Source organism: Lepisosteus platostomus, chromosome 6, assembly GCF_059453375.1.
Source record: "Lepisosteus platostomus isolate fLepPlt1 chromosome 6, fLepPlt1.hap1, whole genome shotgun sequence".
NCBI classification, from domain to species: domain Eukaryota; kingdom Metazoa; phylum Chordata; class Actinopteri; order Semionotiformes; family Lepisosteidae; genus Lepisosteus; species Lepisosteus platostomus.
This window is the reverse complement of record NC_142616.1, coordinates 63,530,759-63,546,947: the sequence shown is the minus strand read 5'-3', so window position 1 is coordinate 63,546,947 and position 16,189 is coordinate 63,530,759. Positions and strand designations below refer to the sequence as shown.

General features: G+C 35.8%; 1 protein-coding gene across 2 annotated transcripts; it reads left to right on the top strand.

Annotated features, from left to right (window-relative positions):
- Window positions 1-8,295: 8,295 nt before the first annotated feature.
- tamm41 (TAM41 mitochondrial translocator assembly and maintenance homolog) lies at window positions 8,296-16,165 on the top strand. Of its 2 annotated transcripts, XR_015939665.1 has the most exons (9): window positions 8,296-8,695; window positions 9,672-9,854; window positions 9,999-10,091; window positions 10,841-10,991; window positions 11,511-11,656; window positions 12,640-12,805; window positions 13,792-13,854; window positions 14,225-14,407; window positions 14,751-16,165. XR_015939665.1 is itself a non-coding variant. In XM_088636838.1 (8 exons), exons 1-8 carry the CDS (start codon window positions 8,558-8,560, stop codon window positions 14,299-14,301), a joined length of 1,017 nt encoding a protein of 338 aa, XP_088492964.1. In that variant the 5' UTR covers window positions 8,296-8,557; the 3' UTR covers window positions 14,302-16,165. The 2 variants fall into 2 exon arrangements, 1 of the variants encoding a protein (XP_088492964.1); XM_088636838.1 differs by having other exon boundaries at window positions 14,225-16,165.
- The last annotated feature ends 24 nt before the right edge of the window (window positions 16,166-16,189 follow it).

Sequence of the window (16,189 nt, the reverse complement as noted above, 5' to 3'; positions counted from 1 at the left end):
TAAACCCCTGGAGCTTAAAAAGCATTGCCAACCAGCTGGGGGCATATGACCTTTCTTTTTCAGGTCCTCTTCTTTGTTCCCTTGCCTCACACAAAAGAGTCTCTGCCTGTGCACTGTGCGGCGTTGAGGGCAGAGAGATGCCCGAGAGATGGCTAGCTGTAACCTGATCGCGAACGACATTGGCACGGCGACTCTGTCGTTCCTCCAGGTTGGAGCAGAAAGCGGAGGAGGAATTAAGAGCATATGAACGTGAGGGACCTCACTGAGCAGGAGCCTGTTTAAGATAACCCAACCCTCCCCGGGGCTTGGAAAGTGTCGCAAACCTACTGGGACACGTTAGAACGTAAGACAGGTCACAAACAAGAGGTCATTCAGCCCATCCAACTCGTTTTGGGAGGAGCTTATTGATCAAGGGTCTCATCCTGCTGTTTTTTTTTCCGAATTAAGAAGTAGGAATTTCAGCAGCACGCCTGGGTAGCTGTTCTCTGTTTTAAATGCGCTTCCGTATTGTTTACAAGTTCTCGGTTTTCAGCTCCTCTGGTTCCTGTTTCATCGTCCGTTCTGAAGATGGTCATGCCGCTTTTTTCAGCGGATTTTTTAACATGTCTATCGGGAACCTTCATTCTCTTCTCTGTCCCTTCAGCCTGTCAGTGAGGACACGCCTGGACTGAATCCAGAACAGTGATTAGTTTCTGTAACATTCTGACCAGAATTAAACACAATATTCTAAAAAGGCCATACTAATGTGTTATACTATATACCGTATTTTGTCTCTGTAACATCCCTTGATTTGAATTGTAGACTCTTAAGTATCTTAACATTTTGTTTGCCATTTTGGGTAGATGGGCCCATAGCCTTTCTTATGTTCTTATGCAAGAAATAATTAGTTGTACAAAAATATTAAGTTGATATCCGTTTTACATTTATGTTTAAATTCATTAATTGCTGCATTCTGGTTATGTGTTGTGTTTCAGTTCTTTACAGTGGACTATTGTCCTGGAACTCCGTGCAATGCAAGCTGTTAAGATGGGCTATTTATATCTCACTACTGTGAAAAAGAACAAATACAGAATATTTCTTACAGCAAACCAGTGTCTTGTCTCTCATGGTGGATCACTGCTGTAATGTTGATAATTCAGGCACTACACAGTTTTGAAGGTTCTACGTGGGTCAGCAGTTCAACAGCAACTTTGGAATAATTCAAACTTGAAAGAACAAGCATCAGGGAGATAGGAAGTGATATAAAAGTATGGTGAAGAACAGACAAAATCTGCTCTAACTGAAGCAACAAACACCAGAACAGCACATAGAGATTCCACAAGTTGTTTTTTAAGCCTCTTAGTGAAGAGTTACTCTGCAGAGAGCTGGAAACATCCTGCTGATTGATTAAACATGACAGAAGTGGTTGAAAATGGGATATGTGATCGAGTCCTGAATGCATTTCAAAGACATTGAAACAAACTGCGACTTGTCCATTTTCAGACTCCAGTTATTCTTAAAGGGTAATACGTACTTACTGTATTGTTCTGGTGTGCTAGAGTTTCCATCTATGAGATTAAAAATAAAAAATATATATGATAGAGCAAGAGATTATTTTATTAAGGTCATGTAATTATACTGTATATCTGCTCACGTTAATTTTCACATACCAGTCATATAACAAAAACAGTTTAAACTGACAATACAGAAAGTTTAAAATAAATATCCTGCACATTAGCGTTTGCATATGTTGTTTTTGTCTGTTTTGTGTGCTTGTCTGTTTTTTTAAATCACACACAAAAAAGCACAATGGAAAAAGAAAGAAGAGATGTTTAGTTTAATCGCATTCAGCCTCATTTGCTCTCAGTTTGTGTTCATTAAGTGTTAACCCGTGGACTGACAGAATTTTCAAGTAAAGCTTGTTCAGCCAAGCGCATCTCTTTTGTGTTTGTTTAGGTTCTAATTTTTTCTTTAATTAAATTACTTGAAAAACATTGTTCAGAAAACAACACACTCTGTAAAGTGTACACTCTAAATGAATCTCCTTAGTTTCAACATTTATGGTGATTTCAACACATGCTGTTAATCAAGATATACAAATTAAAAAGGGAATTAAATTGTTTAGTCCTCAAAAACGGTTTGAACATTAAGCCCATTGTATCATACAAAAACAATGATTTAAACCAATTCACGTTTAAAGCAAGTTGTGTGTTTTTTCACAAGTATAAATACAGATCTTGCCTGTGCAGAAAGAACTGGCTTGGTTGTTAGGTGCAGTCATACAGAAAACAAATTAAAATTAATCGCATAGCAGCCAGGCTGTCCATCTTTCTGAACAATGAAATGATGTGTGATCTAGATGCATTCACGTTTAGGAGTACTCAGACAAAATTACATAATTGTTGTATTTAATACGTCACCAAGTTGTAACTTCCATTGGTTTCTTTATGTTGCCAGAGTATTAAACCTTTTGGAAGTATGCAGTAAATCAACATCTGGCTCTCCATGGCAACTGCATTTTTGAAAATTTTCTCTCAGAAAGCCAACTGTGACATGAAAATGTGCCCAGATATTTCTATAACATAATGCTCTGAAAGTAACCAAAGTCCAGGGCACATGTTTAGTAAATGGGTGTGGTTTAGTGCTATACTGTATCTCAGTTTCCTCTACAGTAAATAGTGTAGGATACTTTATTTTTATTTATCCAGTTTCATGATTTATTAATATCTTTTAGGTTTTTTCTTACTCAGTTCTGATTCTGGAGAGATAAAGGTTGTTCTTGTTTTCATCCACCTTAGCTCTTGTTCATTTAATTAAATAATCAAATTGTCTTAATTAATAGTTCACAAGACTCTACAGCCATAAATATAAAACTTGTAGTGTATTGGTATTTCAAGAATTATACTGTGGATCACTGTGTTATAAATCATAAAGCACTGACTGGAAATGCATGGAATTAGATAGCAAGTCAAAACATGCTGCAGTTTGCATATACAGTATACTATTAAATAATTATGTAAAACAGCTTAAAAAATGAATTTTACTCCATTCACAGAATGCTTCTTAAGTTGGCTAGAAGCCTTTAATATTCAGTCCATGTTGTTCAGCTTTTGCTTTTTTTTAAAGAAATTGAACTATCACAGTAGTTGTCTTTGCTACATTTTCTTGTCTTGTCCGCTGAAAACTGTAAGAGTCAGTGAGCGCACCTGAAGGTGAAGATCCCAGAGCTGTTTGTATTAGAGCCTGACATAAAGACTATTAATGTGTAGCTTGCATTTTTTTATGTTTAGTATCACATCAAAGAGCTGTAAGAATTAGAACATACGATGTAGATATAGCTGTTGTGACTAAATTGTATGCATTGATACAAATCAGTTTTTTAACTGCTGCCAAATATTAAATTTCCACAGAAGTGTAAAAATCATTAAATATTACTGTGAATATGATTTATAAATCAGTTATAAGGAAGCTGCTTATTGATGGTACAGTAGGTGTAGATGCATAGAGAGGAAGGCCAGGCTGCAGACTGGATCGGACACCTGTCAGGCACAGGGCAAACCAAACACATTGAAACACAGGGAGCATTCAGACTCCACTCAGAAGGCTCCCAATGTGAAAACTGACCCAGGACCCTGTGAGGCAGCAGAACTAACAACTATACCAAGTCAACCATCACTGACATGCATCGTGTTAACTAAATGCATATGTCATTGAACAGTTTAGCTCTCTGCTTCTTCCACGTTGGTGTTAATAGTCAAAACATGTCCATATTTACGGGTAAACCAAAACTTTTTTCTCTTTAACGTCTCTCTCATACAAATAAAAGAAAACACACAAACTTCCACAACGTGACAATTTTCTCTTTTTTTGCGAACTGAACAGTTCTATACACATATAATACCGGTGTGGCCCTGTTACTGATTTTTTTAATTTTATTTATTGCACACAAATATTTTTTAAAAAGTATATTAAATATGGCATTGAGTAATCATTTTTGTAGTAATATCAATTTATTATAAGAAAAAATTTGAACAGATTTGGTTTCCAACATGATAGAAGAAGTATGTTTTCTTCTTTTGTTTTTGAAATTGCATACAGTATTCAAATATAAGATTTTGATTGCAGGGTGCTCACATAATGGATGTTACCCCTCTGCCTTCAAACTTAATTGGCTGCAATTATACTTCATTACTATGATAATTTTGTATCTTTTGCCACAATCAGGGATACAGATAACATACATAATTATAAACATTTCTACTTTGAATGGCTTTTTAAAAAATACAGAATTCAAACTTGCCAAATCTCCAGTGTGTTGTTTTGTAATCAGCAGTTGTGTATTTGAAATTATGCCACATGACAATTCTAAAGAAAATTATGGATATCATCTAATATATTTTCTATACTTAATTCATACTGCAAAAAATATGAAAATATCAATGTATTTCATCATATTTTAAGTTCTTGATGGTTCTTATGTGCCTACATTTTTATTTTTTTGTAATAAAAATGATGGGTAATGATGCAAGAAAGTCATATTAAAGAACCTGTTTTTCCATATTGTGAGATTACATCAAACCAACGTCATCGACACTCAGTCCATCTTGAAATTCTTAAATAAATGTCCCATATTTATATTACCTAAGATTACCTATCTGAACAATTAATTTAAAATGCTTAGATCATCTGTATGATCACCTATTACCTATACATTTTGTCCCCTCTGTAGATTACTTAATTCTGAGGATTTTTTTCTCCTTTTTGATTTATTATTGAAAAATAACTAACTTTAAAACAAGACAATCCAAATACCAAGTACTGACAAATTTACTATCGATCTGATATTTGATGTCGAAACGTTTTACGTTTTAAAGCAGTAATAGTTAAAAATCTTTAGCAATCAAGACATATTTTTTTAGCCATACATTATACCAACAACATTTTGTTATACAGAAATTCTAAGATTACAAATGGAGAAAATACAGCACGTGCAACTAATAACCACAGCCTGGTAGGTTGGTGAAGTTAAATATACATTCAGCATTTTCATTGCTTCTTAACTAAGTGAGACCTTGTTCTTTATAGCATAGCCGAAAAATGAAAATATTTCCATATGGAAATGGAATTTAGGAAATGGAATCTCTTTGAGATGAAAATACCATTCAGCATATTTAACAGGATGCCACAACATTTCATAAGGCTAGCTGCCCAGATCCATTCTGCCATTATCTATCTAGACAAATTTGCATTCAATAGGAAAAAGGAAATTTAAGTGCGTCAAGAAAGTTCTTGGGGTAGTTTAGTGGTTAAATCTGTGGTCTAATAACTGGTGGGCTGTGGCTTCAAGCCCCAGCTGCAGCCCCTGCTGTTATACCTGGTTCATGGTACTCTATTCGATTTTCTGCAGCCCACCCAGCTGTATGAATGAAATTAGCGTTCTTGGGAGTAATCTCAGAGCTAGAACCTCATGCAACATCGGGTGAGGTGGGAGTCATATCCTCTCTTGTCTACTTAACATCACAGAAACCAGAATGAGCCTGGCTTGGATATAGAAACTACTTACCTACAAGAGTGTGTCCTAAATATTGTTATGTTGATGACAGGATAATTAAAATCTCTTAATAGAAAGCTGAAGTGCTCATCATTGTTTTCCGATTTGCAGTGTATTTTTACACTCATGTGGCACAGACACTTTATTATTCATGAGATAGATTATCACAAAAGAAGACCTCATTTTCAGATATCTACAATAAGCCTGGGGTGACCATTGGATGCTGGATCATTTCTCAATTAACAGCAGCCCACTGAACCTATTCTAGCTCAGTGCAAACCTTGTTTGTGCAGTCCCGTTGCTTTAGATGTGCTTTCTTCACTAGCATGTTCACTGTGATATTGAGTGAAAGAAATATCTCCAGCCTATTATCATTTCGTCTGCTGAGTGGGCCTTTGACCCAGATTGTTCTATTTATTTCTGCAAACAATAGGTAATTCTTTTTACCCAAACGCACGTCTTTATTTTGGCTACCATTGTTTTGTACTGAATAATGTACATTTTTAAAGCATCTTATATAGCAGACACATACAGTAGCATTAACATGTGCCATTGTGTAACTTTCCTGATTATCACCATTTGCCATTATGATTTCAACAGCCATTCCCAACATTTCAAGTAATTAGAAGCACCTTGTGTTGATAGAGATAGCTTACAGCCTCTGTACAAACACAGAGTGGATCCAGTTGTGCTTGAGTATCACAGTCCAGCCATGTCTTGTTAGATTGTGGGATTGGGACAGTAAAACAAGCAAACACAAATCTTGTGCTCTAATACTGTACATATAATTTAACAAGTTTATTAAAGACCTGAAAGTAATTATATAACAACTATGATGCATAAGCTACCAAGCTGTCGTGCTTTAATTATGTGTTGCGTAATTAGATTAAAGGGACATTAATATTGCAAGAGGAATAACTTCAACTCATTTGATGTTCCCAAGAGGGAGCAGCAAGATATGGAACTGATGCTGTTGGAGTCTTTCACATTTTGTAGGAGACAACAGTGTGATTCAAAAAACTGTTTCCTGCTCCTGGGAGACTTGTATGCGTAAATAGCTCAAGAGATTGCAAACTGGATTACCTACAGTGCAAGGGCACAGATGTCAGATGCACAAAAGAGTAAAGTTTTTAAAGGAAATGCTCGAGGGCCAGCTTATCTAGTAATAAGCACCCAAAATAGTGTATATTGCCCAACAGTAACTGCCAAAGCAAATAAAAACACCCTGTGTATAATGTTGATTTCATGCAGCTGAGAAATAAACGTTGTAATAATGCTGGAAGAAGACAAAATATAATTTAGGTTTATTAAAAGGATAATAAAGCCTGCAATATTTTTTTGAAAAAATATAAATCCAAAATAAATCAGTTTAAAGAATGAAAATTGTCTCAGGTTCAAAATTTCTGCCTGACAGTGATGCATGTCTTAATGCAGAAGGCATCTGGTTTCTCGATTATCTCCGTATTAAGCTGAACTGAATGAAATGATTTGCTTAGTCAAATGTAAACAAAGTGTAAATCATGGATATGACAGCTTTTGTGATAGATATGAATGTCGACATTTTTCTTTCTAGAAACTAAATAAAATACAAATGCTTAATATCTGAATTTAATGATAACCCTGTAAATCTGTCTTGTACCCTACTACACAAATCTGAGCCAAAGAGAGACCTTTATCCCTTTTTCAAGTATGTCGGTAAATTTCAGACAGCTTGAGTTACAGTAGAGAAACTTTTGTTTGGAAAGGGCCAATTAAAACTGCAGCATGAAAAGAGGTTTATATTTAGATGTTCTGACAGTAAAATTAATCTCCGGAGGCATCATCAGAACTGCAAGAAAGGCACCACAGAAGATGAAAGACACATAATCCTATTGAGAATAAGTGGGTCAGAAAAGGAAGGCTGTATGTAACTTGATGTGCGCGAAAAAATCTTCGATCTCGACTTAAATGTTTTCAAATCAAATGCCTATTCAGTTATACTTGTTTCAGATTTCACAGCATGACATTAAAATAAATTCGATGCTGTATTAAAATTACTTGTATTGTACCCAAACTACTTTTGTTGTAGGGTGCTCTAATGTCCTTGTACTAGAAATTTGGAAAACATCCAGCAACAGAATCAGCATGCAATGAAAAAACAACCTCACATATAAGACCATTTCCCTATTAAACGAAATGTCACCAGCCATAACCTGTTAATAACCTTTTAATAACCTTTTTTTGACATCCATTCCTCAGCAATTAGTCGTTTTTCAACCTTAAAATTATTCCTTACACGTCTAATGCATTCACCTCACTTTATTTCATTAAGCATGAAAAAATACTTTTCTTTATGGCACATGTGAAAAACGTAAAAAGGCATATACAGTATCAAGCTCGGGTTTATTCTTCCAGACATATAGCATATGATTAATCTCTTTACACGAAAGTATCAAATCATCTTTTTGTAGCAGTAAGAGTGTTAATAGTAATTATAGATTTTATTAAAATGGCCATTTTTACTAAAAGAATTACATAATGGTGCTGTTATGTATAGAATGTATACTTGCCCGTACCTATTTTTATAATATTAATTGTTGTGAACCCATACTCTATTTACGGGATATTGACATTAGTTGACACCGTCAATTTGATAAAATATTACATTAATAAAACACACCAAATAGTTGCAAATATGAATTTTGGGAATATTATTCCCTACAGTGACAGTAAAAACCTCCACACCACTAGAGGGAGTTGTTTAAATTCTCTTAATCTGATTTGTTTCCCGTTCTATGGTTTTTGTAACATTTATCATGTGAATTTTGCAGTAACCTTTACAGTTACAACATGTGGAAGGGTTATATTGTAGGACTATTGATGTCCGTAGATATTAAGTTTTATGTGGGCAGTGATTGCTAGGTATTCATGAGAAAGCCGGGCACTATGTTGTATCGGTAGAATTTAGTTTTAACGTTCATTTTTCTTAGAATATTGCCTTCATTTGAATGTATTATTTATGCATTTTCTTTTTTACAACTTACTACCATGTCTTTACCAGCAGTACAGACCACAAGTGTCATCTACCGCAAGATTTTGTCTCGGTTTCCCCAGGACATGAGCTTGGCTTTTGCCTACGGATCGGGCGTGTTTAGACAATCTGGGACAACCCATGGGCAGATGGGGGTAAGCACAGAGGAAACTTAAGGAGAAATGACTAAAATTAAAAGGTTTAGATGTTTTGTACTTTAAATGGGCGGGATAGCATCAAGCATTTTTCAGCAAAGTCACATTTTCTTATTTTCCCGTCATCTGTTAAATCGAACGTGAACGTTGCTAAGAAAAGGTTTATTTGCAGTTAGAGTATATACAGTACATACAAACGCACTTTTGTTTTGTACTTTTATGTTCAGTACACTTAAAAACCATCTACCCATTAGAGCCAATTACATCAGAATATTCATTCTGTGTGCAGATAGACTCGTCGACCATGTCTTAGGTGTTAGACTCAATTCCGGGAGTGACCTGTGTCTTCTGTCTGGGGTTTGTTCCCAACTGAGTAATCTTTGAAAATATTTTGGTTATTTTCTTAGACTTATCTAGGGTTTGCTTAAAGTCTGTTGTAATTGATTGCTCTAAACATTCAATTCCTCAAAGGTACAGTTACCTGTAAATCACCTTGGTTAGAAGGGTTACAATTATGCTCTAATCTAGTTGGGCTGTGACAGTATATCACTGAGAGCTCAGGGTGCACCAAAACCCAGGACACACTAGGCTCTGCTGGAACTGAGCTTGACACCCCCAATAATTTACATGCACCAGCTGTCTTTGCTAAGAAATGGAAAAAGGAGTAATGCAAAATTCACAACTTACTTGACTTCAGGTAGGACAGCTTACAGAAAGTGGATAGAAGTATTTAAATAGGAGATAGGCAGCTCCCCTGAGTTTAATTTGGTAATTTGAACAATTTAGACAGAACGTCTAATTACCTGTTTTCTGAGTTCTTATTCAATCGCTTATTGAAAATTCCCGGTTAAACATGTAGAATTACTTTTGAGAATTACAATACTATAAATTAGGAAATACAATTTGTCTATGTGTATTTGATTTTATTGTGTACTATTCTAACCTTTTTATTTTTATTTGATCAAATCTCCCCCAGAGTAATATGCTTGATTTTGTGTTTGCTGTGGATGATCCAGTCTCTTGGCACACAATGAATCTGAAGAAAAACCACAAGCATTATTCCTTCCTGAGGTACCTGGGTCCCAGACATGTCAGCAACGTTCAGAGCCAACATGGAGCTCGAGTCTATTATAACACATTAGTACAATGTGATGGCAGGGTGAGTCTTTTCTTGTTAACAGCTGCATAAAACTGCTCTACAGGTTCTTTATACCATATAAGGCTTTGATATAAAATTGTAAATAGTGAAAATTAATATTCTTATCTTACAAGCAAAATGATAAAGCCATTTTTTATATTACAGATGATCAAGTATGGGGTCATTAGCACAGATGCTTTGATTGAGGACTTGTTTCACTGGAAGACCTTATATATTGCTGGGAGGCTCCATAAACCAGTAAGGACATAAAACAGACATTTACCTACCTATGAAATGGGTTGACTTTATCTATAGTTACTTAAAAGCATACAGTGAATTGCCATTTGTAATGATGTGTATTTCCAGTATTTATGAGAGCATTTTAGTTGAAAGGGCCCTTGGGGATAAATGGAAATGTAGGTTTTATGACTTAATCTGAGTGCAATTATATTTAATGGCCAGGTGGTGGCAGTATTTATTAAAAAATGTTTCTGAGTGAGGGCTTGATTCAGAATACATTTGACTTTTGCATCGGTTCAAAGGGAAATTTAATTTCAGTTTGAAGTTGTGATCTTTAATAGAGTCTTTGAAGAAGATTTTTTTTATTTATCTCATTCACTAACAAATCCTCATGTCACATCCAAAAATAATTTAGAATTAAAAATCAGTGTTGGCCCAAGGGTTAAGTGAATGAGAAATCTCTAATTCCTTGCACTTCAAACAGTACTTTTTTTCCTGCTTCTCGTAATTACTAGGGAATTTTTATTTTATAAGATGAAGAAATAGAAAAAAAAACAATGAAGGAGTGACATGTAATTAGCGCTCTTGTGGGGGTGAATAAAGTGGTACAAATTTTGATAGTTGACATCTTCCTTTTTTGTAATCCTTATCTTTAATTCTTATTCTTGCATGATTTTTACAGCATTGCTTTGATATGTATTGTTATTGGTTTGGTATCTTGAGTGCCCACAAAGCTGTAAAAATGGATGACAGCTGGTGTTTTCTAGGTTAAAATCCTGGTTCAGAATGACAGCAGCAAGCTGCGGGCGGCTCTGGTCAGTAACCTGAAGAGTGCAGTCACGGCCGCCTTTCTCATGCTGCCTGAGAGCTTCTCAGTGGAGGATCTCTTTGTCCAAATTGCTGGACTCTCCTATGCCGGTGATTATCTTAAAACCACGTGTTCTGTGCCATAGGCCTTTATCAATATTTTAGGGGGAGATTCTCGTTAAATCTATAAAAGGAAATATATAGGTACAGCAGTAGCATTAGTATGTATAGTTCTGTGGGTTAACACTCCTACTCTGTTAAGCAGTGCTCCTGGGTCTTTGATGGCCCAGGCAGTCAGAGCCTTGGCTTAACATCTCATCTAAAGATGCAACGTCCCCTGTCACCATATTAGGTGATTTACATTGATTTGGAAATTCTGCTGCATTGGAAAAAGTGCCACCTACTGGATCATCTACACTAAAGACAATAAACACTTAACACCTGTGCAAGTGACACTGAGGTGATTTAAAGCTTTTAGCAATAAGTAAAACTGGGCTTCATCATATGAGGTTTTAGATGAATTAATATTAAACATTAATCGGCGATAGCTGTGGATTACTGCCTGGTTTTACAGATATGTCCTGTATGTTTACTGTACAGGCTGTTCAATACCCTTTGTTTTTGTCGTAGGGGATTTTAGGATGGTAATAGGAGAAGACCGATCCAAGGTTCTGAATATTGTCAGGGGTAATCTGCCACACTTTCAGAACCTCTACGGCAACATTCTTCATGAATGCTCACAGGTGGTTTACAAGCCACTGCAGGGGAAATTAGAGGTGAGACATCTCCTTTGTTGCATTAATTTGTTGTTTTCGCAGGAAATTTGAAAACACGATTTTGGAGACTACCACACAAACACAGATTTAAAAGATTTTTACTTGAATGTGCCTTTGCCTTGAGCAGTATGTACAAATCCACTGTACTACCAGTGGGGGAAGCAGAGAGTATCAAGGATGGAACCACTAATACATCTGGCTCATGAACCTCAGTTTGGATTTACTTTAATGATTTAGATTGAGAGGCATAATCAGCCTGCTAAGTCCATTTACAGTGCCAGGTAGGGCTGGAGTACAGACACTCCCTTCACAACGCAGAATAGGATTTTGTGCCATTGTTTTCTTCCATCATTTTTACTATCCATACCCCTCTTATGCTGTCCCCTGTTGCTAGATGGGTGTAACCAATCATTTTTGGTAACCAGGCAGTGTATGCCTATACTCATCATAAGTGATGGCTCTTACGGTTCTTCTTAAGTGAGGAGGAAATCTCATTAAAATTACTGAGCGATGCCAGAACACCTTTATTGTACTTCAAATGTTGCTGTCCACTGCACAAAACGACCTACACTGGACATCCTTTACGGATATCCAGTTATAATAATTACATTTCTAAAAAAATCAGGTTTTAACCCAATTAGAAAAAGCTAGCACTAAATCTGAATTAAGTGGTAGAAAATGGGTTATAACTACAATAATAAATTTAAAAAAATCTGTGAGAATCTGTCCGGGTTTATGAAGGAAGGATGCAGTAGATCCAAAGCTATAAATTGTTATGCTTATGTATAATGAACACGCGATGCTGCAAATGGAACAAAGAATGTGTTTTTAATAATTAATAAGAATGCTTATTATTTATCTTGATATTTTCATTCATTCATGCTGGGAGTGCTGTATTGGAATAAAAGCAAATGTGCAGGATTTCTCCTGACTGTAATTGGGTGTTTAAAAACTACTTTTGTTTCAAATACTTTTTTTTCAAGATTGATAAAAGTCCAGAGGGTCAGTTCACACAGCTGATGGGGCTACCCAGGACTCTTCAGCAAGAGATTACACGTCTTGTAGATCCACCTGGAAAGAACAGGGATGTAGAAGAAATCTTACTGCAGGTGGCTCAGGATCCAGACTGTGGATTAGTGGTGCAGCAAGGTAAGCTTCATCTGTGCACTCTTGACTTCTCCCTGAATTCAGCATTGCTCATTTTGTCTTGCTGGATGTCTGCACCTATCCACAAAGTGACATGCTTCTCAATGAATCTTCTGTTTCACTTCCTCTTTTTACCTGGACAATTGTACCTTTGAATGGAGTGGAAAAGTAAATATTACATTTCCTGCAGTGATCAGACTATCTCACGCCATTCATCATAACTGCAGGGTTTCTGCCAATATGCATGGTGTCAAACTTTAGAATTTCACTTAACCTTATTGGGAGCATAATAATAAATGAGAATATATTTTCTTAAAGTGTTTTGATCATTATAACCATAAAAATAGTTAGCTGCTGTAGTTTAAGCAACAGCAATTTAAAAACCTGTACTTGAAGAACCTGTCAAACCTGAAAATATCAAAATCTTGTATTACCTGATTCCTTACTTTAAATATATCATATAAAGTTGGCATGAATGATACAGGAGACAGGAGTTAATAAAATGCTTGTTTCAAACTGTTGTTTCAAATTATCTTCTGTCTTTGACACACTTGTACTTGCAGGATGGGTCTCTGTCTCAGAATGTGTATTCCAGAACCTGTATTCCAGTAAAATAAATAGTTGTTTTTTTCAAATCTGCGCTTGAAAAGAGTTTATGCTTTTTTACAGTTTTCAGTGCTAGGTGCACATTCATAGGAAATGCTGACTACTATGCTGTCTTTATAAAAGGCACAAAATATTGTCTCTGTAATTGTTCTGTAATTGAAACAATTTCACCTCAAAAGTTTTAAACAAAGCCTCTCATCAAGACTTAATAGTGTTTTTCCGTATGAAATCCAAGTTTCCAGTTAGTGCACTGACCTCTACTTACATAGTACTAAAATAAGTCATTTTCTAGGCTTTTCTTTAAACTTTAAATGCGCACAGTACTTTTTTCTCTCAGCATGTCACAAAATGACACTTCACTTTATTTAATTTTGCTCCTTCAGGAATATCTTCAATTGTCAAGACATCAAGCCTAACACAGAGTGCCAAAGGCATTGTAACTGCTGGTAAGAGAGAGAGTCAGCCTGGGCTGCTGAATGGATGTGTGTTGCCTTCAGTTATAAGATAAACAGCTTTTAAATATGGGATTGGAAATCTTACATATAAATAAGAGTAATACAATACTGTTTTTTATATTAATGCAAGAGACAATAAGGGAAAAATATTGGGTACCTCTTTTGTGTAAAAATGTAACATTTAAAAAATAGATGCAGATTTAAATTTGAAATAAAAATACTCTCTTATAATGGTTTATTTTGACTATTTTAATTTTCTTTTTAATGAATGACTGTCAACCCCGTAGGTTAAAAAGTAAGTAATGTGCATAATGTGTAAGATGAAAGATGCTTTTTACTTCAACATCTTCTGTTTCCTCAGGCTTGATAAAAACTGTATCATATAGTCTGAAAAAGCTCCGGAAAATGTGGAAGGGATCAAGAAGGAAGTCCACCTGAATGAAGTCATCTACTTTATGGACCTGTTGAATATATTTGCTATAAAAGTCACCAGTTTCATTGCTTTGTTTATTTTCATTTGACAACTTCACTTATCAACGCAAAGGTAACACTTGAATTTGAAGTGCATTTCCCTCTTGGTCCTTTACGGCTGGGTTTTAAAGAGCTTTCTTTGTTCTGGAGGGGAAAACATTCTGGAAAATGTGCTCCTCAAAAAGCTAGATATGAGTTTCATGAAATATGAGGTATGTTAGCACAAAACTTGTGTGGGAGCTGGATCCTATCCTGGCAAGAAATGGGCAGAAAGCAGGGTCATACCCCTGGAGGGCCAAAGGTTTGTTGCAGGGCAGACTGACACAAACAAACACCCGAAGAAGGCTCCACAGCTGAAACGTTGTGTTTTTCTTCTCTTTTCAGTGTGGAATAAACCTTTACTTGTTCCTTTGCAGCCTATGCATGCTGATGCAGCTACCTGCTTGAACTGCTGCCACAAACACATACAGGACCTGCGCACTCTCACACCAGGGCCAATTTTCCCAGAAGCCACTTAACATACCAGCATGTGTTTGGATTGTGGGAGGAAACTGGAGGACTAGGGGAAAAATCGTGCGAACATGGGAAGAATATAAAAACGCCATGCAGATGGCAGATGGCACCCCAGGTCCAGAGAATTAAACCCAGGGCCTCAGCGTTATTAGGCAGCAATGCTAACCACTGTACAATCTTGCTGCCCTATTACAGACACATCTCTGTATTAAAATGTCTGACTTCAGGTTGGTTGTAAATTATGTACAGCAATTATTTTAACAAGTGAATCTGATCTACAGTTACTCAGGAGGATTCTCACAATATTCCCTTTCTGGATGGTTCATGATATGATGTTTTAGGTTATAGTTTAGGCAAATAAATCAATCTTGCTGTTTCACAATCGGGTTATTTTCGGTAACAACAGCCTCTCATCGTATATTCCAGCCTTAGTGTTTGCATGTCCTTGTCATTTACTTAGAAACAGAAGGTGTAAATTAAGAGTTCCTCTCCACATTTGTAAATTCAGCCAGAGCATTTACCTATACATATACAATTCAATTCTCTTCCCAAAATTTTGCCTCAAATATATTAAATAAAATTTTTATGCAAAGTGTAAAATAGCAAAACTATTTTACTGAATTTTTCAAAAATTCCACCACATTCAAATTTGAAACTGTTTTCTGATGTGACCATACAACAGATCTTGTAGACACAGATTCAGCGTTTTCTCATTTCATCCACGGTAATTTGTCCTTTTGCTTTACTTCTGGGCCAGAGCTCTGTATGCTGAGTCAATTTTATCCTTTTCACTAAAGCAAACTGGCAAATAATTTACAAGCTTCACTTCCATGGGAAGTTGCAGCAGAAAGACGTTATTTTTGCACAATTCTCTTGGGACTTTGCTATCCTGTAGTTATTCACATGGCTTGAGGTCTCACTTTTAGAAATGATCTACAACCGTTAACTACCATAACGATGCAGCTTAACTCCTTGTTTATTAGAACAATTTTTAAATGTTTTGGTGTGTTTTTCCTGATGTTGTGTTGGATAATTGTTTTATCATGCCAACCTAGACATTTTGCATTTATACTAAAGGATATGTGCTGATGTATCCCATTATTTGTCAAAGATTAATTTGGCCTTATTACTTAAGTTTTATAGCATTTATATAATGAGTCCTGCAATATAGCTTTGTTTAGACCTATCTGTCTGTCATTCATAGCACATTCATTTGCTATTCTTAAAGTGGTTTAGAAATCCCGTAATTAGTGATGATCAATTCCACTGAAAAATGTCTCCTTATCTTGTTAATGATAAATAAAACAATTTAAAACCATTTATCACCTATCTGTGTATGCTA